Below are 26,896 nucleotides of genomic sequence, written 5' to 3' on the forward strand. Positions count from 1 at the left end.
CGAGGTCGTTGCTGATCGCTGACAGTGTCCGTTGAACGTGCGCGCTGCGACCGTGGGACGAATGCAGCCCTCGCGGTCGCACGCGCGAGAAGGGAGTGCTTAAAGAGCTATGCGGAGGAGTGGCAGGGGCGCGCGTGTGGGCCAGGTGTGTGTTGGAGAGGGCAAAGGTGGAAAGAACAGGACAAGACACGAGCTGGGACGAGTATTGGAATGTGGGGGTGGAGTGATCGCCAGAAGTTGATGGGAGGTGGTTGTTTCGCGCTGGTTTGGGGCACGCACAGACTCGTCTTCCCCAACCAACTCGTCACGGTGTTGATCAGTCGAGAAGGACTGACCTGCGCAGACGTTGCTGCAGACAGTGGGAGGTGGGTGTGGAAGGGTGGTCGTGTGCAGTGAGAAGAAAGGTGGACGCGTTGGACTGATAGAGAGCGCGTGCTGTCGCTGTCGTCGCCAAGGATCCCGATGGACCAGCCTGCGGGCACCCGCAGGAAATCGCTGGCAGCTGTCCTCGCCTGTCCTGAACTGCGTCAAGCTTGTGCGCCACCGACGCCGCCGCCGTTGTGGGCTGTGGGCTGGGGGGATGTGGAGGGATGTTGAATCTCCGACGCGCTGGAATTTGGGTTCGCTCGTTGGCCGTTGGGTGTAGTGATCGTGTAGTGAGCGGGAGATGGAGACAAGACAGACAACGACAGAGAGTGAGAAACAGAGAGTGGATACGAAATGCGGATGCGTGGGGGACGGGAGACACAAGAGCGCCGACACTCGTGTGTTCCCTCTCCCTCATTCCCATTCAAGACGACGAACGGCATGACTGAAAGCGGTGACGTCCCCCCGCACCTCCTTCCCCCCGCCGGCGACAGTGACAGGTCTCGGCTCCGTCGCCGACTCCCCGTCGCACCGGCCGCCGGAGGCCTCGGAAAGTCCCCCCCTGTTGCAGCCACAGCTGGCCAAGCTGGGCCCACATGTGCGCGCAGGTGTGCTCCACGTTCCTTGCATGCATATGCTGCCTCTCAGAGCTCTGCGTAGAATGCGTTACTGGGTCGCCCCCAAAGGCACGTTCTGCGACGGATGTGTGCATGTTGGCAGCCATGACAATCATACACAATTTTATCCAACAACGCGCAATTCATTCCTTGAGCACGCGGGGCAGCATGGCAGCAGCGCAGCAGTGTGGCCGCCATGTGGGTAATATCGCGGGGCCTGGGCTCTCGACGTCGAGGCATGCCATATAACCCCCCGTGTCATGATGGTGTATACCCCCCAACAACGTTAACGTTTTTGCTATGCTGCTGGTCCACACCGGTGACACCGGTTTGCCAGGATCCCAGGTTCTCACCTCTCACCTCTCCGACTGTATTCTCAACCTCTCAGCATGTTCCGTAGTCTACGGCATGTGTTTATCGGGGCTGTGTTCTAATCGTTCCAGCGGCTGTCCTTGCTCCCCTCCGTCGCACAGCTGCACTGCAAACATGACACGTCAGGTGTCGAACAGGCTGAAGCTTCACGCCCCTTCCCCTCGCTGGGTCTTGAAGGTTACAGTACGTGATGGAACGCTGGGGTGAAGGGGGCGGGGTGGGCGGGGTTTGGGGAGATGGTAATGCCTGTTACATCATCCCTCGGCGAACGGCCATGTATAGCATGCTACCGTTCAATGAACCGTGAACCGAGTAGTTGGTCGCGTGCACTGACCATTTGTATCAAGTGTCCCCAATCCCCAACCGCGACTGACACTCCCCTTGAGCGAGGCAGAGGCCCCCTCCATTGCCCCGTTGGGTGCGTTTGAGAGCGTGGGGTTACTGCGCCGCCACTGACGCCAGCACGGAACATGTGGGAGTGTGGAGCAAAGGGAAGAAAAGTGTGGGGAAAGGACTCCAACAAAAATCAACAACAACCATGTCATTGTCATGGACACGGCGAGGGCCCACGCAACAGGAAAACCAGTTCCGTGACATTGCCCAGTGGGCATCGACACTTCTGCTGAACTGTGAGTGCGAGAGTGCCAAGGCCTGCTGAATGTATACCGGGGGAGGCCACGACGCGGAACTGCCTGTCCCGCTGTTATACTGTTAAATGCGCGGCTGGAGCCATGGTGAATGACCAGATTACCACACAAAGGTCCAAACGTCCAAAAGGTCCGACCACAGCGGGCCAGCCTTTCGTTTAGCACGTTTTGCAAGCAGCAACCTTCTTGTTGTCAATACCAACTCGCACCTCGACACCACCCAACTCTAACACACAGCTACCTGCATACCCTAGAGACCCAGTTCGCCGACGACTCGGGCCACAGAGATACCCACAGACACGCTACAGGCACCGCACCGCTGAGCATCACACGGCACACCAAGCGCGCCTCCCGCCCGCACACACCAGCTTTTCACTGCACTCCTCTCCTTCCTCTACACCTATCCACCATGTCTGGCCTCTTGGGGAAGTATGCGACCCTTGTCAGCCGCTACCCCTACAGCGGTAACATGCTGCAGTCGGCGGTACGTTGTTTATCAGCAGCTCATGACTGCAGGTTGTTTGTGGAGCTGATTGAAAACACACAGATCCTCTTTGCGACTGGCGACGGTGCGTCCAGCCGATCAACCCGAACGGGCGCATAGCGAGCGCGTCTAACAACTACAGTGATTGCCCAGCAGGGTATTGAGAAGAAGGGCTGGAAGAATCACGACTATGCTCGTACTGGGTGAGCTGGGTGGCAACTGGTGTCGCTTGACCTCGTGCTGACGCTCTACTTCTCTGTTTCCTTCGGTATACCGTCTTCCCCCCCCGTCTTTCCTCGTTCTCTGCGTGACCCAACAATGTCATCCCTCGGCGTCCCAACATTCATTTGTCACCACCTCATGCGGGTTGTGTTCGTCTTGACTACCAATCGCCTCATCCACATCGCCCAACCCAGCCGCATCGTCATCTGGGGAGGAGGATGCTTTGCGCCATTCGCAACCACCTGGTTCCGCTTTCTCCAGAACCTGCCCATCAAGAGCAAGATCCCAGCCACCATCACCCGCGTCGCGCTCGACCAGACTGTCGCCGCACCAATTGTCCTGTCTAGTGAGTTGGACGGGACCCGAATACCAACTCGCGCTAATGGCAGCCTTCTTCACGGTGATGACCTTGCTGGAGGGCAAGGACATGAACGCCGTCAAGGACAAGTGGCAATCTGTGAGTGCTGGAGCTGCCGACCTGCCTGCTGACCTGCCTCAAGACGTTCTGGCCGACACTCAAGTCCAACTGGATGCTGTGAGGCTGCCATTATGATATCCTTGCCAGCCGCTAACGGACAGGTTTGTGCCATTCCAGGCCGTCAACATGGTGAGTACCCAGAGTACTGTAACTGGAGAGGTTGTTTTCCTCCATTCCGGAGTTCAGCCGCTGGCATACTGGCTTTGCCAAGAGAGCAACGCTAGGGCTGCGGGGGCGGTAGGCTAAGCCGGAATGATATCGCAATTCAATTCGGCGACGACAGTCCCCCCTCCCCCCCCGCATACGGCGAGGTCCCGTGGCGCGGACCTTTCAACAGTCGTCGTGTACCACAGGGCCGCGCGCGGCTAGAGGCCGAGTGCCAAGAGCCAAGAGCTAGCTGAGAGCGAGCTGAGGGCTGAGGGCTGAGAGAAGTGTTCTGGACGAGGGGCCGGGTCTTCTGAATTGAGCGTTGAACACCGAGTGGTCCTAGACTGAGCTAACATGGCAGGGTGTAAGTTGAACCAGAACAAGACGATGCCGGCGTCATCACGTCACGTAGCCCATCGACGGACGAGCCTGTCAGCACCTACGCCTCTGTACTGACCGTTTTCTTTTCTCAGATTATCCCGCCCGCGTACCGTGTGCTTGCGATTAACGCTGTCAACATTCCGTGGAACGCGTACCTGTCGCTGCAGAACGCCAAGGCGGACCGTATCGAGGAGCAGCACCACGCCGCTGAGATGGGCATCAAGATGAGTTAGAGGGACAATTTTAGAGAGAGACAAAGAGAGACTGTTACATGCCATACTTTGAGCGCTTCGCACCCACCTCCACTTTTCCTTCCACGCCCGCACTCATTTCGTATCCTTGTGCGCTCCGTACCCAACGGATTTGCTTTTGTGTTCTGTCTCACGCCATCGCTTTCGGTTGCTGTTCGCTCGGGGATGCAGTAGTAGTGTCGCAGTTTGTTGCAGCAGCATAGATACCGGCTATTAATTACATGGTGACACCATCGCTCGTATGCCGATCCGACTCCACCGGGACAGCACCAGTGCATGGACCCCGATCCGGTGGGGTCGGACACGGTGGTGGTGTTACGTCGCCGTGATAACTTGCAGCCCACATTGATATCGCCTATCGCTCTTCCCACCATCGGGCATCCCCCGGACAATGTCCATCACTCTACTGGACCCACGGACGCCGCCAACTGTGCCTTTGTGCACCATCAATAGAGGCCTCTTCGACGACCTCGTCTGCACTCTGCACTGCCCGACACTGTCGGCGATACGTCGGCCGTCGCCACTTTTCACGGCCTGCCGGTGTCGGCTGGCGATTTCCATCGGCGCGACGGTTGTGGAGTCGGTATGCCAAATTGTGGGATCGCTGTCAATCTGTGATCTGTGATCTGTGCCAGAACAAAGGGAGCGTTGCACCTCCTGACCACGACCCCTTCGTCCCCCCTTCGACTGCCCTTGTGCACATGTCCTGGCAGTCCTGGCAGGCCTGGCTGGCCTGGCTGGTCCCCTCGCTGGCTGGCACAGGCCAAGCCAATGAGAATGGTCAAAATAGCATGCCGTGGAGAATGGTGGCGGGGTGCGGGCGGTGACGTCGCTAGGATAAGTTTTGGTTATCAGCAAAATTTCAGCCTTCCCTCCTGCCCCCCCTCCTGAGCGCCCGCGCTCCGCCTGTTTATCCATCACGCAGTCAAATGCCACACCCGTTTTTGGTGAATTGGTAACCAGTCGGTTGGCCCAGTAGTTTGGCCCAGACCGCCGCCGCCCCCGCTGTTGACCGCACTTGACCGGGCTGATCCGGTTCTCACGGGCTTGGGATAATCTCAACTGCGCGCCGGCGATGTCGCCTCGAGAAGCTGTTGCTGCATGTCTTGGCAACGGCGCTGTGGTGCACATCCCGCCCAGACCGCGATGGGCTATTTCGAGCTATCGAAAAACGCCCCGTCAGAGATAACTATCGAAAGCCGCCCCGCTCGCACCGCGTGCAACCGAGGTGTCCTCTTGCCGTTGGCTCCTTTCTGCTGCTGCTGCTGCCTGCTGCTGCAGCAGCTGATCCTGCTCTTGCTCGTGTGCATATGCATTTCCCGGACTGCGCACCGAACCGCGCAATCCCAAACGCTGCTTCCTGCCTGCAGAGCCTGAGGCGACACGCAGGGAGATGCCCGACGACCCACCCACCCACGACCCTGGGGTCCATACGGATAGCCCTTTGGCAAACGGCGCAGATTTCCCGCCAGACCCGGCCAACGGCCGCCGCCGCCGCCAGCAGGCCCAGCAGAGGCCACCGCGTGCAACGAGGTCTCTGGGTGGAGATTTCGAAACTCACAAATACCGGCCCTCCCGACCTCAGTACGTATGGCCCCACCCACATTCTTTCACTTCTAGACTTTCTTACATCTCTACCAAGCCATTGGCTACCCACCTACCCCCCCTCCCCCCCTATCCTCGCCAACCCCCCCACCCCCCTTCCTCGTGCAAACGATGTCGGACATTGAAAAGCAGGTGGCCACCGACAGCCCCGCTGTCGTGTCGGCGTCCAACTCGACCTCGGCCTCGGACGTGGTCCCCATCACCATGCTGGAGAAGTTCACCTACTACAACGGCCGCATGGAGGCTGCCATGGGCATTGAGGCTGTGAGTTGAGAAAAAAAAAGCTGTCTGTCATTTGTGAGCGGCTGGGTGCCGCCTGTGGATGTGGCTGTTGTCTCGGGGCAGTCGGGCACTTCGGCCCGCCGCTCAAGTGTGCTTTTCCCATCGCACGGGCCAGATCCGTTTTGGGCGTTGGGTCTTTTCATTGAGCACCACGGCGGAGGCACCCTCACCCGCTCACAAGTGACGGTTGATCTAACCCGTTCATGTTGCTGACCGTCGTTCTCAGCGTGGTATCCAGCGTGTTCCCGAGGATGAGCGCCCGGACAAGCGTCTGTGGGGTAACCTCACCATCTGGTTGAGTGCCAACTGTGTGCTCCCCACCTTTGGCGTCGGCATTCTCGGTCCCCTCACCTTCTACATGTCCCTCGGTGACTCGATGTAAGTGACACACCGCTAGCCTTTCAAAACAGGCAGACACCCGCGCAGTCACTGACAGAACACCTTCAGGCTCACCGTCTTTTTCTTTGTGATTTTCTCCTCGATCCTGCCCGCCTTCTGCTCGACTTTTGGTCCCAAGCTTGGTCTCCGTCAGATGACCTCGTCGCGTTTCTCGTGGGGCTTCTACGGCGCCAAGGGTGTCGCCTTCCTCAACTGTATCGCGTGCGTCGGATGGTCGATCGCCAACACCATTGCCGGTGCCCAGGCGCTCTGCGCCGTTGGCGAGTGGAAGTTCTCGGCCGCCGCCGGCACTGTCATTATTGGCATGTGCACCCTCGTGATCGGCATGTTTGGCTACAAGTTTGTGCACAGGTACGAGCAGTTTGCGTGGATCCCCACCGCCATCACCTTCTTGGTCGTCCTCGGTGTGGCTGCCAAGCACCTCGTCAACGAGCCCATGGGCGTTGGCCGCGCCGAGGCCTCCAACGTCCTCTCGTTTGGCGGTGTCATCTGGGGCTTCTGCATTGGCTGGGTCTCGCTCGCTTCCGACTACAACGTCTACATGCCCGCCGAAGCCCCCGCGTGGAAGATCTTCATGTGGACCTACATTGGTATCTCGGTCCCCTGTGTGCTTGTCATGTGGCTCGGTGCCGCTGTCGCCGCTGCGGCCCTCGCCGGCGCCGACATGGAGGCCGGAACCACCCTCGCCAACTGGTACGCCATGTACGACGCCCACGAGCTCGGCGGTCTCCTCCACGCCGTCATGGTCCCGCCTCTCAAGGGTGGTGGCAAGTTCTTCATGGTCCTCCTCGTGCTCTCGGTCGTCGCCAACAACATCATCAACGTCTACTCGATGGGCATGTCGATCTCCGTCATCACCAAGTACCTCTCCTACGTGCCCCGTATCGTCTGGCCCTGTGTCATCACCGCCATCTACATCCCCGTCGCCATTGTCGGTGCCAACAGCTTCTCCACTACCCTCGAGGACTTTTTGTCTGTGCTCGGCTACTGGCTCGCCATTTTCGTCACCGTCGTCGTCGAGGAACACCTCATTTTCCGCAAGTCGAACTGGGACAGCTACAACGCCGAGAAGGCTTGGAACGACCGCAAGCTCCTCCCTATCGGCCTCGGAGCGCTCGGCGCCTTCTGTTTCGGCGTCGTCGGCGCCGTTATGGGCATGGCTCAGATCTGGTACATCGGACCTCTTGGAGCAAAGGTCGGAGGTAGCGCCAACCCCTTCGGCGGTGACATTGGCTACGAACTCGCCGCGGCGTTCACCGCCGTCACATATCCGATCTTCCGCACTCTCGAGCTCAAGTACATGGGCAGGTAAAGGCCGCAGGGCCTCTCTGCTTGTACGATCTCGTTTTTTTCTCCGATTCGATCTCTCTTCAGACGACGTTTCAACGTTTCTCTTCATCTAGGTATAAATAGGGGACAGGCGCGAGCCGTCCAGGCTCTTCTTTCAGTAGGATCGCAGCCATTCAGTAATGCAGCGTATGCAAATAGACTTTACACAGCAAGGGGTGCGGTACATGGGTGCAGATGTGCCATTTGGGTATGCTGTGCGCGCAGACGGGGGACAAGTGTCTCTCGGGGGCCTTGGAAACATGAGCATGTCGAGTGTGGCGGTTTCATTCACAACAAATGACTGAGGTGCTGTGCCTGTCCATCACATTGCGATCGTGCACCCCCATGACACACAATGGAACCCTGACGTGTGGCTGTCCGAAGGAGGATGGCTGCCGATGAACAGGCAGTGCAAGGTCACCAACATTGACCGACTGAGGACATTAACGCGTTGGGGAAGGCGATCGAGGAGAAGTATAGAGGCGTGTGTAGTTCATAATGACTACTTTACAGGTGGCACGTCGAACTTTACTAATCCGAGTTGGAAGCTCAAGTTGTGTCAACAGTCAACACCAGCGGCGCGCATGTCATTAGCCGGACCAGTCAACCTGCGTTCCCAGAATTAGCGAGCGTTGTAAAGGTTGTGTGGTTGGTCGCGAAAGGCCTTGAACGCTTTGCTGTCAACAAAGGTGGCGGGAGCAAATTCCCAGCCCCACCGGGTGCACCACATTTTGAATGTGCCCCCCTCTTTTCCAAGCGGCTCCATTTCCGTGCCTGGGCCGCTCCCGGGACTATGACACCTATTTTACGTTGCACCAACGCTTATCAGCTTCCTTCTTTGCCTTCCTTCCTTACCCCCCGCGTTTGCCGCCCAAGCCCCCGGTCCATAAATGACGCCTGCATCATCCATCCAGTTCCTCAATCAATCATCCGAACAAAGCCACAGCCCAAGAATCGTACACGCAAACCACCCAACATCGACACAACCCCCCCCCAACCCACCCAACCCACCCCATCCCGCCCACCCACCTCTCCCTCTCTTCACCAAATGCCCACGGCGCCAGTCCGCGTCCCCGGGCGCACGCCGGCGCGCGGCGGACCACACCGCTCGTCGTTTGGCGCCGCCGACGACATCAGCCACCTGACCCTCACCGAGGTGCGCGAGCGGCTTGCGCGCAACGAGCGCGTCCTCCAGAGCGCCCTGTTCAGCACCTCGCCCAGCGCACCCACGTCTCCACTCATCGTGGGCTCGCCCAACGGCGCCGGCTTTGGGTTCGGCGGCGGTGCGGCCACGTCTCCCGGCGGCGTCGGAATCGGCATTCCGGGAGCGTCGCGCCCGTCGGCACAGGGCCCCGCACCAGGCGCACCGGGTGGTGCTGGTGCTGCCAGTGTGGGCTTTGCGCCGGGCACATCGCCCGTGACGGCCTACTATGCGACGCGCGGCGCAGCAGAGGGCGACGACCCGGTCCGCGAACGGCTGCTCGCTGTGCGGCAGCAGCTGCGTGCGCGCGAGGCCGAGCTGCTCGCCGAGAGTCTGGGCGGGATCAGTCTCGAGAACAGCTCGGCGGCGTTCGCGACCAGCCCGACGAGCAGGAGCGGCAAGGCGCGCGCACTGGACCAAATCCAACGGACGGAGGCAGGCAAGACAAGGCCTGCTATGAGTTTGTGGGTGCACCAGATGACTGGACTCGCGTCGGGTGGGCGCAAGGTGGCCGATAGGGGGCTTTGGTTGCCCCAGTTGTTGGCGGCAACCAATGACCAATGCCCGGCCGTCCCTCTCCCCATACCAGCTTTCCTGCTAACACGCCCCAGGCCAATCTCCCAGACTCTTGCCCTCGGCGAACGCGACTTTGACAACCAGACCGCCGCACGCATGGCCGGCCTGAACATGTCCGCTTCATCGTCCCAACCAAGACGGATCGACGACGAGCTCGGCCGCGCCGCCGACGCAGCCGTCTACGCCCGCCTGCGCGTAGACGCCGACGACGACGACGTGTTCGACACCGACGAGCAGTATGCCGCTGCCAGCGTGTTTGCGTCCATGCGACACGACACGGGCAACGGCCTGCCTATGGCGTCCAAGAAGGCACGGGAGCAAGAAGGGTTCGACAACGACATGCTCGGAGAAGACGAGCCGGGAGACAGCAATTTTGCAGAGGGGGACGACGAGTATGACGGGGCCGGACATGGCAGCATGGAGTCTGGACCGAGCATGGGCGGAGAGTTTGACGAGCAGATGCACGACTAGGCGTGCGGCGGGAGGGAGAGCACGGGGAAGAGAGGGAGAGAGAGGGAGAGAGAGAGAGAGACCAAGAGGAAGATCACAGCAGCAATCCATTGCAATCCGTAGCAAATAGCACCCACATCTCATAGCACATGTTGTCACGTCTTGGGACTATGCACATGTACATTGTCACCAGACATCGGGGAGCATTGACCTTTAGAGTGGAAGGAAAGAGTCAGGGAGGCAGCCACACAATGTACCACGCTCTACTTTATGCACATGTACATTGGTTTACGTCTCTGGCGTCGCTACTCGTGCAGCTCGCTCAGATCGGGTTATATATATCGTCACCAGCAGTCTACTGCGTGGGCGAGAGCTGAGGAGTTAGTTAGGGAAGGCTGCCCACAACTCACGAGAATGACACCGTCGCCGCGCACGAACAGCATCTCGAGGCTACGGCGCTCAACCTGGGAGAGACATTGTCAGTGCTTGGTATGGGTTGCTGTTAAGGAGAATGCAAACCCACCCGGGGAGCCTGAGGGATACCGTCCTCGTTGACGTCCACAATGTGTATTGACTCCTCGACGTTGGACAGCACGACGTTCATGTGCGCGTCGTAGGCCTGGGGCGTCAGCTGAGGACCGTCGCGTCCCACGGAACGTGGGGTGCCGCGAGAAGAACGGAGGGGCCTGCTAACTCTGGCATTCATTTCCGTAGCAGACCTCCCGCTCCGCACTACTCACATGCAGAGTACCAGTGATGGTCCTATCGCCGCGCATCTTCATGAACACGCGCCTGAGGGGCATTGTCAGTTTACCGTCCAAACGGGTTGAAACTTGGGCGCAAACTCACTCTCCGAGGGAGAGCTTGACGATGTCGAGAGGCTCAGAGATGGTAGCGTTGACGGCGTCCTCCATTGTGGTAGTGAGATGAGTTGGATGGGCGTTGTTGACAGTCGTAGCTGTGAGCAATGTCATGAACCTGGCCGACAGGAGGGGGAAGGTGGCGAATTGGTCCCGCTAAAAGAGTCACGTGACCTGAACGTCCTGTGGAGATCGCACCTGCGTATGGGTGTTGTGCATGCATGCATGCATGCATGCAAGAAGAGCTCGTTATATTCTACCAGGTATACGTATCATGCCAGGGGAACCGTTCACTGCAGTCCACGGTGGGACGACGCGGGGTCAACAGGTGTCCCGGCCACGCAGCTGCCACTGATTTCCCGGCTGGAAGGCACGATCGTGCCATAAGTTGAGACGGAGAACGCGTCTTCCCTCAAACCATACTTTCTTTGTTGTACCATCCCAATACCACCAAGCATGAGCGGCACAAGCACACCGACACTGTCGGCTCCCGCCGCAGACGCGAACCGCATCATCGCCATTGTGACGGGTGCTAACAGGTGAGTTTACTCCGCGAGCTAGCAGCTGTCCGCTGTCTGTCATGGATGAGCCATGTCCCCTTGTTTTTGGGCCTCCCAGCTGACTGTCAGCGGTTTTGGCCTGGGTATCTGCCACGAGCTGCTGCGCAACCTCTCTGTCGACTCTGGTGTGCCCGTGCCAAGCGCTGTCCCCCAGCTCGCCGCCCTGCCCTCTCCGCTCTCTGGCCTGCTCGACGGCCCCGGTGCAGCAGCAGCAAGCACTGCCGCGTCCCTTCCCCGCCCGCACCCGACCTTTACGCTCGTGCTCGCATGCAGGAGTGAGAAGAACGCTATTGCCGCCCGGGACGCTGTCCTTGCTCGTCACAAAAAGGACCTGGCAGCTCGCAGGCGAAAGGGCATCCCCGTCCCGTATGGCTGGGAGGAAGGCCTGCGGGTCGAGTACGAGCTGGTCGACCTCGACAGTGTGGGCGGCGACAAGGGCCTGTTGTCCTTTGCCCGTCGTATTGGCGACAAGTACCCGCACGTCACGAGCTTGTTCCTCAATGCCGGCTACGCGGCGTTCAAGCAGGTCGTCATGGGCCGGTTCATGATGCAGGTCCTGACCAACGGTCTCATCCACGCCCTCCACCGTCCCCGGTACAACATTGAAAACGTCGGCGAGCGTTCGGCTGATGGAGAGCGTGGAAGCGTGTGGGGTGTCAACGTGCTGGCCCCTTACATTCTGGTGAGTGGCTGACGCTCACTGGACGACACTCTCGCTGACACTATTTTGCAGGCCAAGGAGCTTACTCCCCTCCTCCGCGCGTCGCCCAAGACGCTCCCCTTCGAACCCCGTGTGGTGTACACCTCGTCGATCGAGGCCGACGCCGAGGGCCTGAAGGAGGACCCTCTGGACGACTACCAGCTGCTTTCTTACGACGAGTCGTACCGCGCGTCCAAGTACATGGGCGACCTGGTGCTCACCGCCCTCGACGGCGACCTCGGCGAGGAGGAGCGCCCCATCCGCTGTATCGTCGCCGAGCCCGGCTGCGTGTCCACCAACATTGCGGTTGCGGGTCTGGGAGCGTGGCAGTGGCTCGTCAAGCTCAAGTGGTACTGCTACTGGCTGACGTTCTATTTTGCGCACCTTATCGGCTCGCCTTACCACCCTGTGTGGGCCACGGCTGGCGCCATGCCCATGCTGTACGCGGCGTTTATTGCCGACACGTTCCTCCTCTCGGCAGCCAAGACGCCCGCACCCAAACTGCACGTCGTGTCTCGGCCCTTGCGTGCCCCGACCGTCAAGTATGGCGAGGTGGACAAGTGGGACCAGAATGCCGATGTGGCCAAGGGCCTGGCTGAGCGCTGTGAGCAAATCCGTCTCGACTGGCACAAGCGCGAGCAGGAGAACAAGTAAGCGGGGGAAGGGGTCTCTTGTCTGTCCACACACGGTCTCTTGTGGCTTGCAGGAGAGACGTGTTGACGGTGTGTGTTTTGGCTGTAGAGGCGGGCACTGCATGACGCGCATGGCGGCGTTCCAGGCGTGTCGGTTAGGTTAATAGAAGGGGAGAGGCCTTAGATTGTGGGGCATGGAGATATGCAACGCGACAAGCCCCGTGTCGGCTGGAGAACTGTGGGGTAGCATCGTGTATATGCATATGGTTTGCGCAGTAACATGTTACCAGAGTACCAGAGTGCCAGTAAAGCCCAAAAACATGGTGCACCAGAGCAACAAAGGCTTGCTGCAAGGCTGTGCAAGAGATGCCGAAGGAACATGCGTTGTCTGCAGGCGAGAGAGCCCACCATTTCCCCCAGGCACACACCACCCCCGCGGCCGCTTGTCCCTTGTGCTCTCGTTCTTTTCCCTGCACGACGCTCGACGCCTCCGTCATATACTCTCTCCCTTCTCCAACCCCCGACACCACCCCTTTATTCCTCCTCTCCATCCCATCCACCCCTCGTCTCTCCATCCGTCCTCCACACACACACACACACACCCCATCCACCACAGCATTCACACAGCGGTGTCTCTGTAGAGACACCACACCCTCCCCCGAGCGCGTGCTTCAACACACTCCCACAATGTTCAAGCGCAAAAGCCACCAGGCGGCAGTCTCCCCACTGCCGGCTCCCGACGACCCCCGTGCCTCCATGTCGTCCATGGCGTCGACGGCCATGAACATCGGCGTGCCCCCCCACCGTATCGCCAGCATCGCCAGCGTAGACACCACAGACAGCGGCACAAAGAGCAAGCGTCGGTCGGGATTCCTGGGCCTGGGCCGCAAAAAGGACAAGGACGAGGTGGGTAGATGACGACTGTGTTTTTCATTCCCCCATTTGCCGAGTGCGGTCGGAGAGGAGCGAGACAGAGCGAGACAGAGAGACACAGCCAGCAAACGGAGATTCAGTGGGGGTTGTCGGCCGGCCTTGCCCACTGCATCTTGTGGGCACGTCCCTCGCTCAACAGACATGGGATGCTGCACGCTCGCGCATCCAGCTGGGGCGACCTTTCGCAGGCCGCCGTATTGCGCGTGATGCGTGATGCGCTGTACGCCTATGCGGGCCTGGGTTGGGGCATGGAGCAGATCGTCGCCCCGGTCCAAGCTTCGCAGCGAAGCAACCTTGGAACGTCAACACACAGAAGCCAGACTGCGTCTGCGACATGACAAACATGCTGACTCTTCATCTTAGCCTGTCCAGAGCTCTCGTCCTTTATCGTCATTCTCTGTCAACGGCCGCGCCCCACTCCGTCAACCTCAGCACGGCGAGTCGTTCGTGCACGAAAACGGCCGCGTCATGGCTGGTACCCAGCAAGGACGACAGCAGCAACAGCAGATGCACCAGCAGCAAATGCAGCAACAGCAAATGCAAGGTGGTGGCGACTTTGGGCCCATTCCGGCCAACGCCGCCCGTGCCAGGAGTATGGGATACGCCTCTGGCCCCAACGACCAGTACGACCAGAAGAACAGCGTGCCCCAGTCGCCTGCTTCGTCCGGCACCTTCAAGCACAGCATGCAGTTGTCGTCGCCCATGGGCGCACCGGCCATCACCGACCCGGCATTCCGCTCCCAGTTTGATACGATTGTGGAGCTCATATCCCTCCAGCCGCACAAGACCTATGTCGCTTCTCCGCCCGAGGTGGAGATGATCTTGGCCCGTACCAGCGCTGGTCAGCAGCCAAAGTAGGTTCCGAAAGGGCGGGTACACGCTAACCTAGCAGACAGGGCGTCCCCGGCTCGCCGAACAATGACTGGGACGCCGTCTGGCTCCAGCTCTCGGGCACGTCACTCTCCATGTGGTCGATGAAGGAGACGCGTGCGGCTGCTGCTCGCGGAGCAAAGGTTCCACCGACCTACTTTAACATTACCGAGTCGTCGCTCGAGCTCCTCAACCCCCTCCCTCCTCCCCCGCACCGACCCAACTCGCACCCCCACAACTATGTGTTTTCGCTCAACACAGCCGGCTCGAACCGTCTGCTCCTCTCGACCCCGACGGACCGCGAGCTCATCCGCTGGACGACTGGTCTCCGCCTTGCTGCCTGGGAGCGTTCCCGTCTTGAGGAAATCTACACCGCCCACCTTATCAAGTCCGTCCTCCGTAACGAGGAACCAATGTCACCCCTTGTCCGCGGGCGCTTTGAAGGTTGGGTCCGTGTAAGGATCATGGGGGGCACCGAGTGGCACCGTCTCTGGCTCGTGCTCTCGGACCCCGTTGGTGCTTCGGAGGATGCCAGTGCTACGGGCAGTGTTCGCCGCCACTCTCTATTCAGTCTCAACAAGCACGAAGAAGTCCAGGAGCCCAACACTGGTGTGCCCATGGCCTCGTTCTACCAGCAACCTCGCACATCCAAGAACCGTACCACCTCCCTCCCGGTGTTGACCCTCACCAACGTCACCCAGACGTACGCCGTCTTCCCCGAGCGCGTCGAAGTCATCGTCCAGTCCAACTTGATGAAGGCCGTCGGACGCATCAGTGGCGAGCTGGTCACCATCGAGGGCGGTCTCCGGGACTCTGGCTGGGCGTTGATCATGCCCGAGCCCGTGGCCGACGACCCGGCTGCGCCCCAGCCCCCTACCCCAGTCGCCACCATGCTTCGCTGGGTCACCGCCTTCCACGATGCCTTCCGACTCCATGGCCGTCCACAGGGATACAGCTGGGACAGGCAGGACCCCAAGAGTCTCGTCTTTGGTTACCCGAACGGCGAGTTCCGCGGCGACCTCTTCCTTTCAATGGACGATGCACAGGCTGCCAACTTCCGTCTCAACACACCCGGCATTCGCGCACAGTTCAACAACCTCGTTCTCCGTCGTCAGCGTCTCGGCCCCGCGGCTCCCGTCGCGACGCCTCGTGACGAAAAGGCCCAGTATGTTGCTGCCCAGCCCGAGACCATCCCCGAGGAGCTGCCAGAAAAGTCTCAGTACCAGCAGGACCAGGCCGAGCAGTCGCGCGCCCCTCAGCAGCGTGAGATGGCTCAGGCCCAGCAGTCTCAGCAGCCTCAGCAGCCTCAGCAGCCTCAACAGTATGGCCAGACCGATCGTGAGGCCGAAGACGGCCCTGAAGCCGACCGTTCCGCCGGCGGCGTCCAGCCGCAGCGCCAGTCATCCGCAGACTTCCGTCTCCCGCCGCTCTCGTTCAATCAAGAGGAGACGTCCCCCGGCGAGGCAGCTCGTTCGCTGACCCCCATCACTGAGGCCGAGGCATCGCGTGCCAACTCGACCAAGCGTGGCCCTGCCCATCCCGAACCTGTCGGCAACCTCCCCCAGCCTGACCTCAACCCCATCCCCGACCAGGCCGAGCACCTCGAAACGCCTATGGAGGAGCAGCGCTCCAACTCGCTCATGACGGACGCAACGTTTGGTCCTGGACCCCGCGAGCTTGGAACTCCGCCCAACCCTGTCCAAGCGCCTCATGTCCACGCCGCTGCACAGCTGTCCCAGCCTTCGCCTCCGCCTCAGCCTCAACGTTCGCCCAAGCGTCTCCAACAACAATACCAACAGATGCAACAGCAGCAGCTTTCGGACCGTACCGCTGTGCCTGCAAACGGCTCTGCCCTCGGTATTACAACCCTCGGCCCGGACGCCAATGCGGTGCCCCACCAGCAACAGCAGCAGCAGCAGCCACAGGTGTCTGGTGCAGGCCTTCCTGACCAGCGCACCGCTGTCAGGAATATGTCGCCCTCAAAGGTCTCACCGTCGTCACCGCCCACGTCCAGTGCAAAGGCACTGGCTGCCGCTGGAGCCGTCGTCGCTGGTGCCGGCGTTGCAGCAGCAGCTGTGGCCGCCGGTGCGGGCTCGCGCCAGGATAGCCAATCATCGCGTTCGCAGCATTCGGACACGTTGCACGCGCCCAAGCCGCAGCGTGCGCCATCGTCGGAGCCGTTGCTCAGAGACGAACCAGCGGCCATGTACTTGATGAACATGGTCGAGGAGCCTGCTTCCATCGCACCACCACCAGTAGTGCCAATCCCCGCCGTCCCTGTAGCGCCACCAGTCAAGTCCCCGACCAGCCCAGGCTCCAGCACTTCCGACAGGCAGCCAGCTCGGGCCGCCCCTGTTGTGACACAGTTTGAGCCCTCCCACCGACCTGAAGTCGCCCGTCGTCCATCTGGAGCTCGCGCAATTCCGACTTCCACTCGTTCGAACAGTAACACTTCTCGCGGCATTCTCGAGGAGGACCACACGCCGGTCTCGACCACCTTTAGCAAGCCGCCGTCCAGCAGCATCAGCTCGCGCGAGTCGGAGCCTAGGGCGCACGTCTCACCACCAATTTCGCAGACCTCCACCATGGCGAGTTCGTTCAACCACCCCAAGCCCCAGCTGGCAGTCCACACCAACCCGGCCGCAGCTGGCGGCAGCGGCAGCGGCGAGTATAACGATGCCGCCGCGTTCATGGCGTATGCCGACCAGAACTCGCCCGTCGCTTCCAAGGCCACGCGGGCGTCGTCAATCCCAGCGCCAGTGCCAGCGCAGTCTGCACCTGCACCTGTGCCCGTCCAAGCACAAGCCCCCACCCCCACCGCCCCCGAGGCCCGATCATCGTTCGCACCCTCCAAGGCCGCTGCCGAGCGTCGTGCAAAGGCAGAGGCTCAGACAGAGCAGCAGCGCTCGGTCATGAACGTTCCCGGCGGTGGTCGTCGTGCCAACCGCGGCATGGCGCGCACGCCTACCCCTCGCGACGAGTCGAGCGACGAAGACGAAGATGAAGAAGAGGTCGAGGAGGACGAGGACCGTTCGCCTGCCTCTCGCCCTTACAGCCAGCAGCAACAGCAGTACCCCGAGGCCACTGTCGAGCGCCGTGGTTCGCGCGCTCTCCCTGCCATCCCACCCCAGATGCAGGCTCAGCCCAGTTACGAGCGCACCCGCTCGTTCTACGATGTCGGACCCTCCAATGGCCACGGCAATGGCAATGGCAACGGCAACGGCGGCGACTATTACGAGATGCCTGTCCAGTCCATGAACAACCTCAACATTGGCCAGACGACCGACCGTCCTCGCTCGCGCTCTCCTCCCGCACCGCACCGTCACATGCCGCCCCAGCTGCAACAGCCCGCCCACCCTGTCGCTCCCCTCCCGCAGCCGCCTGCGCCCGCCACGCGCCAGAACGTCTGGAACGCCAACTTCTCCGTCGAGCACGGTATGCAGGAGCGCAAGGGCACGTTTGTGCAGCTCGAAGAGCCCCAGGTCACCCTCACCAAGGCGTTCACTCCCGGCGGTCTCCTCAGCGCCGGCCTGCAGGACAAGGACGACCGCAGCGCCAAGCGTCAAGAAGAGGTCGCCCGCGAGACTGGGTCGTCCCTCATCAACGTCCCCGCCAAGCCCCCTCCCCCCTCTACGGGTCTGCTTGGTGTTGTCGCCCAGCACGAGTCCCAGCGTAGCGCTCCCGGCGGTATTGGCGCGACGCTCACCGACCGTGACCGCGAGCGCCGCATTGCCGAGGAACGCCAGCGCAAGATTGACGAACTGCAAGGCAGCCAGATGCAAGGTGGCTATGGCGGCGGCATGCCCGGCATGCCTGGCTACGGCGGCTTCCCCCAGTATCCCGGCGGTATGGGCGGTATGGGTGGATACGGCGGCATGGCCCCTCAAATGGGCTACAACGTGAGTAGCTACATCCAACCCGCACTGGGGATAAGCTAACCGTGTTTCCAGCCCTACGGCATGATGTCCCCCGCTGCCCAGCAACAGGCCATGATGGCCGCCCAGATGGCCTACCAGCAGACCATGTACGCCATGTCGCAGGCCGGCTCGCAGATGGGCGACGCGCAGACGCAGGACGGCCGCAACTCGCCCACGCCGTCCAACCGCGCCGCATCGCCCTTTGGCGCCGGCGGCCCGATGAGCATGTACGGCTACGGCAGCCCGATGAGCATGTACGGCGGCTTCCCGCAGTTTGGCATGGGCGGCATGCCGCCCATGGGCATGCCTGGCATGGGTTCGCCCGGCATGATGTCTCCGGCCATGCAGCCCGGCATGCCTGGCTGGGCCTCGCCGCCTGCCGGTGGCGGCGGGGGTGGTGGGGCCTACGGCCGCCCCATGAGCGCTGCCGACGGCAACGGGTCGCCCGCCATGCCTGGAGGCTCGTACAACGGCTCGGACAGGGGCCACGGCGCCCACGAGGAGAGGAACGCGTCGTAGAGACGCAAGTCACAGCACCACCACTCCCGCAAGTACCCAAAATCAAGTAGAGTAAAAGGAATGAGAGGCGCACCCCGCCCGCCACCCGCCGCGCGAGGGCGGTGGATTATAGAGTTTGATCTGTGTGTGTGTTTTTTTGTGTTGGATGGACGATCTAAACGAGTCGAATGCCTTTTTTTCCCATTCCAATAGTTTTAGTTCATAGTGAGCGAGCGAGCGACCGTGTCAAAATAGTGATTCTTGGCCGAGAAATGCACTGCATGATGAACCTGGCAGAGGTGGGGATCTGGCTGGGTCTCAAAAGGCATTGTTGCGGGTGCGGACGAAACATATATCAGTGTCTGCTCATGTGCCAGTCGCCGTCTGGTTCCGCCAACAGTGTGCATATCGATATCTATGTCGTGTCCCCTCGCCTGCCTCTCTCATCGTCCATGGAGTCTAGTGGCCGTAGATGGGCATGTCGAGCTTGAAAGAAAAAAAAAGGAGGTCAGCTAATGATACACCGTGCATGTGCTGCGTTTAGCTTACCTCTTGCTGGAGCAAAAAGCTGACGCGGCGCTGCGACTTGGCGGCGGTACGGCCGCCGGTGGTGCGCATTTCCTGGCAGACAAACGAGTCGGGCGCGCCGGCCCAGTCCTCGAGCGCATAGTTGCCGTCGCCGTGGGAGACGTGGTCCTTTGGTCCACCAAACAGGTCGGTGGCGAGCTTGGTGTGCGAGACACCGCCGTACGTCGTCAGGCAGCGGGGGTTGACGAGGATGCGCGCCGGGAGGAACTCGGTGTTGGGGATCATGAATGGCAGGTCCTCCTTCTTGAGCGCCTCGGGAGCCGGGTTGGCCGCGTCCTCGTCCATCGCGTCAATGTCGGTACCCGAGCCTCCGTCGGCCGGCGACTCGGTGCCGTCATTGTCGGCGTGGGCGTCGTTCTTGTCACGGTTGGGGACCTCGCGCTGGGCGGCCGGGTCGTCCTCGGCAGCAGCGGCGACCTGGGCGGCAATCTCGGCGGCGACACGTCCCTTGGCCTTTTCGCCGTCGGCGAGCTCCTCGGCGGCGACATCGGCATCGGCACGCTTGTCAGCCTCGGCGCGCTTGGCCTTGGCCTTGAGGTCCTGCTCGCGCTTCTCGAGGGGCTCAATGTTCTGGGCGACCTCAATCAATTCGCGCTTGTTCTGGTTACGGCGGGGGCCGCGGTCGGTGTTCTTGAGGCCCGAGCGGGCAGCGTCCACCCACATGTCACGGCAGAACCACATCTGGGTCGAGTCCATGCAAGGAGTGTCAGGGTCGGCCGAGAGGTCGGCGCTGCCAGTAACGTTGACGGCGTTGCTCGCGGCGCGGTACGCGATGCCGCGGTAGTACGACTGTTCGGGGTCAACGACGTGGGTGCCCGACTCGCAGCAGAAGACCTGGAAGGGCAAGTGGTGGGTGTAGCGCTCGGTGCCGACCTTGTCGCGGGGCGGGCCAGCCTCGGGCTTGGACGACGAACGAGCCTGACGGAAGAGGTCGCCGGCAATGTCACGCGTACGCCAGCGGTCCGAGAAGATGAAGAAGCCGTTGTGCTCGGCCCAGTCCATGCCGCAGGTCATGGCGGCCTTGTTGACCTCGGAGACACGGAGCGACTCGAGAATGTCCATCGGGCAGGTGAAGCCCTTGAGCCAGATGACGCGGTGGAACTTGATTGAACGCTTGTCCCACAGCTCGTGGAGGGGCTCCAGGACCGCGTTACGGACCTCGGCCTCCTCGAGAGGGTAGTAGTTGATGGAGAGGGGAGGAATGCGGCGGATACGGAACGAAATGCCCAGGATCGTAAGGACGGCTTCGCAGAGATCCGAGAGAGTAGGCGTCGAGTCTGCCGAGCCCTGGTCGAGCATCGACACAAAGATGTTGCGGGTACCCAGACGGCGCGCGAGCTGGACAATGACGGCCAGCTGGTCAACGAGGAAGTGGTCGGCCGAGTGGACGACAACGGCCACATAGTAGAGGTTGTCGGCGCTGGCGAGGTCCTCGTAGTTGTCATGGCCCGAGTTTTGGCCAAAGGGACGCACGAGCTTTTGGCACGAGGCAGTCACCCAGCCGTTGAACTGGAGGAGATCGTCGACAACCGAGCGCATGACCTGGGTGTCAAGGTGCGCCGTGTCCTTGCCCGTGATAAATGGCTTTTGGAAGCGCTGCCAAAAATCAAGGATACCATCCCCAACCTCGTCGTCAAACAGGTCTGGGCGGTCGTCGCGGCCTATCCTGGCCTGGAGGAAGGGGTACTTGTACACGTCGAGGTACTTTTCGGGGAGGAGGACACGCTCAAACATGCCATGGCTTTGGATCTCGTCGGCGCGCTTCGAGGGGGAGAGGAGGGAACGGAGGAGAAGAATGATCACGAAGAGCAGTCCACCACGGATTGCGAGCCGCTGCTGCGCGGGCGTGAGCGAGAACCCGCGCTGTGTCAAGATCGGCATGGTCGGCACGTTGGCAGCGCCAGGAGACGCGGGGTGGGGCCGACGGTGGTCAAAGCCCTTGGGCTTGGGTGAAGGTGCTGGACGAGTTGACGACGCGTTGGAAAGACGCGAAAGGAAAGGTCGCCGAGGTCACCAAAGCCGGGGGGGAGACCAAAAGGGAGTCGTGAGAGGTGGCCGGGATGGGGCGAGGGGAGGGAGGGCGGGAGGGAGGATGGGTGGGAGAAGGAGAACCGGGTCCAAGGTGGAGATGAGTGACAGCAGAGAGGTTGAAGACGAGATGTGCACGGAGAGCGGAGTCGTCGGTGAGCTGGCATGTCTTTCGGAGGCGTTCAGGCCATTCAGGGCGAGAGGGGGAGGGAGCAAGGACGTACAGGAGGGTGCAATCTTGGGCAAACGAGCTAAAGTAGCTCGAGACGACGAATCCAAAGGAAAAAGGTTGGCTCGGATGGCCGTGGGGGGGTTGCAGCGATTGACGAAAGGAAACGCGACGAGAGATGATGCCAGCGCACTACTGGCGCGTGGGGGGACACAGAATGGCGAGCGAGACCGGGAAAGCGAACAAGAAACCTTACTTTGTGCGCAGACGGTGAAGGGGCTCTCGGCGGACACGACACGACGCCGCCCCCAGGTCAATCAATTGCACGTCCGGGGCCAGTCGCGCGCGCGCGGGACCAGATGCCCCTCCCCGTTGCACCTATCTCTAGCTCGTCGTGCAGACGAGGCGCGCGCGCGTATCGACTGCGTACAGCTGCAGCACAATCAAGGCATAACAAGGGCTCTGCTTCAAGTGCAAGGTTCCAATGCATTGTCTACTCTACTCCTGGCGAATAACCTCCACCGTAACGGCAATCTGCTCGCCGGCGTACCCCTTGACAGCAATAGTCGCTGGCCAGCCGCCCAGCGCCTTCATGCGCTCTTGCTCGTCGCGGTCGACCCAGTTGACCTCAAAGTCCGCGCTCTTCATGCCGTGCTGCTTGGCCAGACGGATGTAGACGTCTGAGATGGTGATGGAGCCATGGATGGCGTCGGTGTCATCGCCAACTGTGCGGCGGTGGAAGGGCAGAGTCTCCGGGACGAGGAACAGCTTGTTGAGCAGTTCAGTGGGAGTGGGGACCGCGGGGCGGGTGTTTCCCGGGGTGTTGGGGTGCAGGTGCGACTGCGAGCCGTCCTCGAGGTAACCGTCGACGTCGGGCTTGGCCACATGGCCCTAAACAGTCAGTACAGGTACTGTGACAGGGTGTGCTCGTAGAGCCCCAGTCATGAACATGAGCTCCAGCTGGAGATCTGGCACGCTGGTCTTCAAACGTACTCGTGGTGTGGTCCAAACACGCGGCGCAGTCTTGGGCATCTTGTAGGGAATGTAACGGGCGAGACGGTAAGGAGCGAGGCTGTTGCGCATCTGGCCCTCGGAAATCTCGACATGGTCGTCTAGACGCTCGTCAGCTCGGTTGTGCCGTCAGAGAAAGGGCAGGATCACGCACGCCTCATGCCAAGGTTCTTCACATCGTGCAGGAGCTCGACGACAACAGTCTTCTTCTTCGAGGCGGGTGCCGAGGTCTGGAAGGATCAATGTCAGCGGTTTGTAGAGGAAGGTGACGTCGATCCGAGGCGGAGGAGAGACAAGGGCATGTGCGAGAGAGACAGAGACAAGTCAAGAGAGCCAGCAGCTGGCAGTAAATGCTGGAGCACTTTCGTATCCTCTCCATGTGGTCCCCATGGTCCTCATACCCAAGTCGGGGACACTCACGGAGAAGGCAGGCGCCTTGCCGGCCGCCATCGAGCGGGACGAGCGGAGGACCGCGCGGGAGGTGGACGCAAGCATTCCGGGAGCAGGAAACGGGGATTATAGACGAATCGGTATAGTCCTCCTCAGTCAACGAGTGTCGTTGTTGAGCGTGGGGTGCTGAGCCGAGGGTGGTGGTGACGACGAGTGGTCCGTTTGACACTTCTTTGCAGGTGGACCATCTTTCGAGTTTTGACCCGAACTTCAGAGGGAACGTTGTGAACGGAAGCAAATACACGTGGTCCCAGGCAATCTCAAAAGTTGAGCGGCGCGCGGCCGGTGGAGGGAGAGGAATAGAACCTCATACGTCCCACTGTCGTCTAACACACATCCCCAACGACAACCACACCATGGACAGAGGAGCAGCACGCAGTCGCAAGCGTGAGCAGCAGGCTCAGAAGGACAAGGAGCAGACAGCCAAGCCCGCTGAAGGCTCATCCCGCCCCGTCAAGCCCCTCCGTGGCGACAAGGGCAAGTTCAACAACAACAAGAGCCGCAAGGATGGCGACGAGGACGACGAAGACAAGAAGGGCAAGGGCGTCCACCCGGACAGGAGGCAAGAGAAGCAAGACCCCAACCCCGAGCTGTACACCTCCAAGGCCATCCGTACTGCCCGTGCATTGGTGTACTCGCAACAGGCATTCGAGCTTCCTCCCCCTGCCGAGCGTCTTGCTGGTGTCACCCGCGTGGACCTGGAGGGAAGCTCGTGCACCGACGTCTCTTGGCTCGCTGGCACTGGAGTCACCTGGCTCAGTGTCAAGGGTTGCCACATTGAGAAGGGCTGGGACGCTATTGGCGGCCTCGAGGGCCTCGCCGTGCTCAACATTAGCGCCTGTGGCCGCAAGACGCTGCCCAAGGAGCTCGGCGACCTGAGCAAGCTCAAGGCAGTGGTTGCGATGAACAACGAGTGGTCGTCTCTGGACGCCGAGGTCGTTGGCGGCTGGAGCCAACTGAACTCTCTCAGTAAGCTGAAGACATCGTCATGTACTCTAGCTAACATATTCCAGTTGTCTCCCACTCACCCGTTCTCTCCTCCCTCCCTACCACGCTCTCGACCCTCCCCCACCTCGCCAAGCTCACCTTCTCCCACTGCCCCCGTCTGGATGCCCGCGGCCTTCCCGACCTCTCGGCTCTTCCCCTCCTTCGTGACGTGCGCGCCAACAACTTGCCCCGTCTCGAGTCCCTCCCCTCCCACCTCGCTACCTGGGGAACTGGATCCCTGGCTCTCGTTGGCAAGGACAAGGACGATGCCGGCCGTAAGGGCGATGGCCTCGAGGTGCTCGATGTCGGCAACTGTTCGCTCCCCTTCTCAGCTGTTACGACTGCGTTTGGCCTCGGTCCCACCGCCACCAAGCCCAAGAACATTTGGCACCTCCGCATGCTCACCCTCCAGGCCAACCCTCTCGCCCTTGAGGAGCCCAAGTACGCCGAGCTCCTGCAGGCTTCCCCCGCCATGCCCCGTTTGCAGATCATTGACTCGAAGCGCGTCGTTGAGCGTAAGCGTGCAGGCGTCGCTCCCGAGACCAAGCAGGAGCGTAGGGCCCGCGAGCGTCGCGAGAAGAAGATGCAGCCCACGGGTGCCAACGCCGGTAACCAGAAGATGAGGACCTGGGGCGGTGCCGGCAAGGACGATGTTGAGGCCGAAGGTGACGAGAAGGAGGAGGGTGGTGACCGCAAGCGCCAGCGTGTTGAGGGCGGCAAGCCCGAGAAGCGCAGGAGGGAGGACGGCAAGTCGGACAAGCCTAGGAGCGAGCGTCCCAAGTCCGACAGGCCCAGGAGCGACAAACCTCGCGGCGACAAGCCCCGCGGTGAGCGTCCTGAGAGGTCCAGGACCGACAAGGGCGACAAGGCCGAGCGGAAGCCAGTCGAGAAGAAGCGCAAGGAGCGCTACTTTGACTTTGAGGGTGACGACGAGACCCCCGCGGCCACCGAGCCCAAGACCTCCAAGCCTTCGCCGGCTGCCAAGGGCAAGGCTCCCGCCACTCCCGCTCCTGTTTCTGCCCCCACTCCTGTCGCCGCTGCTGTGGAGGTCGCCGAGCCCGAGCGCAAGAAGCGTAAGCGCAAGCACGGCAAGAACGTCCAAGCCACTCCTGCTGTCGCCGTCCCTGTCGCCGAGAAGCCCGCAGCAGCCCCCGTACCCGTCAAGGCCGCCGAGAAGGCCACCAAGCCTGCCGTCGTCAAGCCCGCCCGTGCCCCCGCACCGGCACCTGCGCCCGTCCCCATCCCCGCACCAGTGTCCGTGGTCAAGGCGGACCCCTCAACGGCACGCAAGACGGGCAAGCCGTCCAAGTCGCAGACTGCCGTTGTCGGTGTCGTGGACGTTGTCAAGCGTGCTGGCGGTGTCGACTTGAAGTCGATGTTTGGCGGTGCCAAGGAGGTCGGTGCTGGCGCAAAGGACGAGGACAGCGGACTGGGTCTTGGTGGTTGGTAGGCTCGGGTGTCGCGGTGTAGTAGACGTTACATTTTTATGCATTTTGGCTGGATCACAGGAAGTCACTGGCCACTGGGGGACAGACGTGGTATGGCATGCTACGGATGAGCACAACCTGCAATATCCATCTGCGGGGGGCGCAAGAGAACGCAGTACGGCCGCACCTGCTACCGCCACTCGGCTGAATGGTGGGTATCTATCTGCCTGAGGACCCAAAACACGTAACGCGGTGGGGAGCCAGAAAGACGCCTGCCATACTGTGTTCACCTGTGTTGGGTGAGATAGCAGTATTGGGGTGAGATAGCAGTATTGCCGTAGCCGTAGCCGTAGCCACCTTGATAGTGCGTATCGGCCTGAGGCGCAAAACACACAACGTCCGGCAGTGCCATGAACGCGCCCAGCATACTGTGTTTCCATGTTTCCTCTTGTCTTTAGCAGAGGCGCAGAGGGCCATGTTGCATGTTACATACACCTCAAACGAGTGAGATCAGGCACCTTCTCTCCACACCAACGCCCTCTCGTTACTCGTTCCCAGCTTCCCATACTCTCAGGTTGTTTGGGTACTACACAATGTAGCAGGTCGAGGCAGACAGCATACGCCGAGTGCACACAAAACAAAAGGGTTTGGGTCGCGGTCATGTCTGTCGAGGAAAGCAGCAGCCTCTGATCCTCTGACTGGCCACAGGCCACGTCCGCGCGGATCTCTGATGCACTTTCCCCCCCTGGCCCAAATTTAACTGCCACAGGCCACTGGCCATTGTCATCGCCGTAGATCTCGGTGCACGTGTGGACAAGAGCGTACGCGAAACACGTCCGGTGTGTGCCCTCGCCGTGTCTTGGGCTGCCCAGCCCGATTCCGGCTCCGCGTACCCAAAAAAGAATATGCAACAAAAAGAGGCGAGAGGGTGCCGCAAATCCTGCCAATCCTGCCAATCCTGCCACAGATGGCGCGCGATCGGCGCGTGTGGCTGTTGCGAGTCAGGATTTCTGTATCACAGCGTGCAGCGTGCATCTGCCAGAGGATCAGAGGACAAAGAAATTGCAAAGCCGACGCCGAGGACGGCCTCGCATGGCCTCGCATGGGCTCAAACCGCTTGTCACCTATTGCTCCGTCGCGTTGCGCCACGGTGTGCTGTACCCCGCTGTACGAACACGCGCTGATCCATGGCCATGTCACCTCCCTGTGTGGCGCGAGGGCTGTGCTGTTCGGTGTTGCCGACACCAGAGGCGGCGGAGCAGCAGCGGTGCGCGGGGTCCGAACGGCCTGTGGCCTGTGGGTGACAGGGACAGCGACAGAACCCAGGAAATCGGTGCCTCTGTGCCTCTTCGGTACGGCGTCGGCGTTCACATTTTTGTCGTTGGGTACAACCCACACACAGGCCACACGAGACAGGCTGTGGTTGAGGCTGGGGGGGGGGGGGTTTCAAATGGGAGGA

General features: G+C 61.1%; 9 protein-coding genes across 9 annotated transcripts; 6 read left to right on the forward strand and 3 right to left on the reverse strand.

The window, feature by feature from the left end:
• Window positions 1-2,411: 2,411 nt before the first annotated feature.
• On the forward strand, window positions 2,412-3,947 carry SYM1 (Protein required for ethanol metabolism; the record flags this gene model as incomplete). The annotated part of the gene is made up of 8 exons (XM_028616092.1): window positions 2,412-2,486; window positions 2,550-2,571; window positions 2,629-2,689; window positions 2,903-3,054; window positions 3,098-3,165; window positions 3,209-3,243; window positions 3,288-3,315; window positions 3,807-3,947. The coding sequence occupies 8 exons, from the start codon at window positions 2,412-2,414 to the stop codon at window positions 3,945-3,947; spliced, it is 582 nt and encodes a 193-aa protein (XP_028479949.1).
• Window positions 3,948-5,681: 1,734 nt separating this feature from the next.
• EHS24_000258 (uncharacterized protein) lies at window positions 5,682-7,563 on the forward strand (the record flags this gene model as incomplete). The annotated part of the gene is made up of 3 exons (XM_028616093.1): window positions 5,682-5,834; window positions 6,079-6,230; window positions 6,300-7,563. The coding sequence occupies 3 exons, from the start codon at window positions 5,682-5,684 to the stop codon at window positions 7,561-7,563; spliced, it is 1,569 nt and encodes a 522-aa protein (XP_028479950.1).
• Window positions 7,564-8,628: 1,065 nt separating this feature from the next.
• EHS24_000259 (uncharacterized protein) lies at window positions 8,629-9,828 on the forward strand (the record flags this gene model as incomplete). Its single annotated transcript, XM_028616094.1, has 2 exons — window positions 8,629-9,245; window positions 9,393-9,828. 2 exons carry the CDS (start codon window positions 8,629-8,631, stop codon window positions 9,826-9,828), a joined length of 1,053 nt encoding a protein of 350 aa, XP_028479951.1.
• A 334-nt stretch (window positions 9,829-10,162) lies between these two features.
• LSM3 (U4/U6-U5 snRNP complex subunit lsm3) lies at window positions 10,163-10,721 on the reverse strand (the record flags this gene model as incomplete). The annotated part of the gene is made up of 5 exons (XM_028616095.1): window positions 10,163-10,180; window positions 10,218-10,271; window positions 10,331-10,426; window positions 10,548-10,599; window positions 10,657-10,721. The coding sequence occupies 5 exons, from the start codon at window positions 10,719-10,721 to the stop codon at window positions 10,163-10,165; spliced, it is 285 nt and encodes a 94-aa protein (XP_028479952.1).
• A 402-nt stretch (window positions 10,722-11,123) lies between these two features.
• EHS24_000261 (uncharacterized protein) lies at window positions 11,124-12,581 on the forward strand (the record flags this gene model as incomplete). The annotated part of the gene is made up of 3 exons (XM_028616096.1): window positions 11,124-11,206; window positions 11,297-11,909; window positions 11,961-12,581. 3 exons carry the CDS (start codon window positions 11,124-11,126, stop codon window positions 12,579-12,581), a joined length of 1,317 nt encoding a protein of 438 aa, XP_028479953.1.
• Window positions 12,582-13,246: 665 nt separating this feature from the next.
• EHS24_000262 (uncharacterized protein) lies at window positions 13,247-18,798 on the forward strand (the record flags this gene model as incomplete). The annotated part of the gene is made up of 4 exons (XM_028616097.1): window positions 13,247-13,465; window positions 13,856-14,346; window positions 14,385-18,261; window positions 18,313-18,798. The coding sequence occupies 4 exons, from the start codon at window positions 13,247-13,249 to the stop codon at window positions 18,796-18,798; spliced, it is 5,073 nt and encodes a 1,690-aa protein (XP_028479954.1).
• A 519-nt stretch (window positions 18,799-19,317) lies between these two features.
• On the reverse strand, window positions 19,318-21,246 carry CAP60 (capsular associated protein; the record flags this gene model as incomplete). Its single annotated transcript, XM_028616098.1, has 1 exon — window positions 19,318-21,246. One exon carries the CDS (start codon window positions 21,244-21,246, stop codon window positions 19,318-19,320), a length of 1,929 nt encoding a protein of 642 aa, XP_028479955.1.
• Window positions 21,247-22,060: 814 nt separating this feature from the next.
• Window positions 22,061-23,068, reverse strand: EHS24_000264 (uncharacterized protein; the record flags this gene model as incomplete). Its single annotated transcript, XM_028616099.1, has 4 exons — window positions 22,061-22,453; window positions 22,556-22,674; window positions 22,728-22,803; window positions 22,994-23,068. 4 exons carry the CDS (start codon window positions 23,066-23,068, stop codon window positions 22,061-22,063), a joined length of 663 nt encoding a protein of 220 aa, XP_028479956.1.
• A 311-nt stretch (window positions 23,069-23,379) lies between these two features.
• EHS24_000265 (uncharacterized protein) lies at window positions 23,380-25,460 on the forward strand (the record flags this gene model as incomplete). Its single annotated transcript, XM_028616100.1, has 2 exons — window positions 23,380-23,992; window positions 24,037-25,460. 2 exons carry the CDS (start codon window positions 23,380-23,382, stop codon window positions 25,458-25,460), a joined length of 2,037 nt encoding a protein of 678 aa, XP_028479957.1.
• Window positions 25,461-26,896: the final 1,436 nt, after the last annotated feature.

Source organism: Apiotrichum porosum, assembly GCF_003942205.1.
Source record: "Apiotrichum porosum strain DSM 27194 chromosome Unknown scaffold_1, whole genome shotgun sequence".
In the NCBI taxonomy this organism is placed as follows: domain Eukaryota; kingdom Fungi; phylum Basidiomycota; class Tremellomycetes; order Trichosporonales; family Trichosporonaceae; genus Apiotrichum; species Apiotrichum porosum.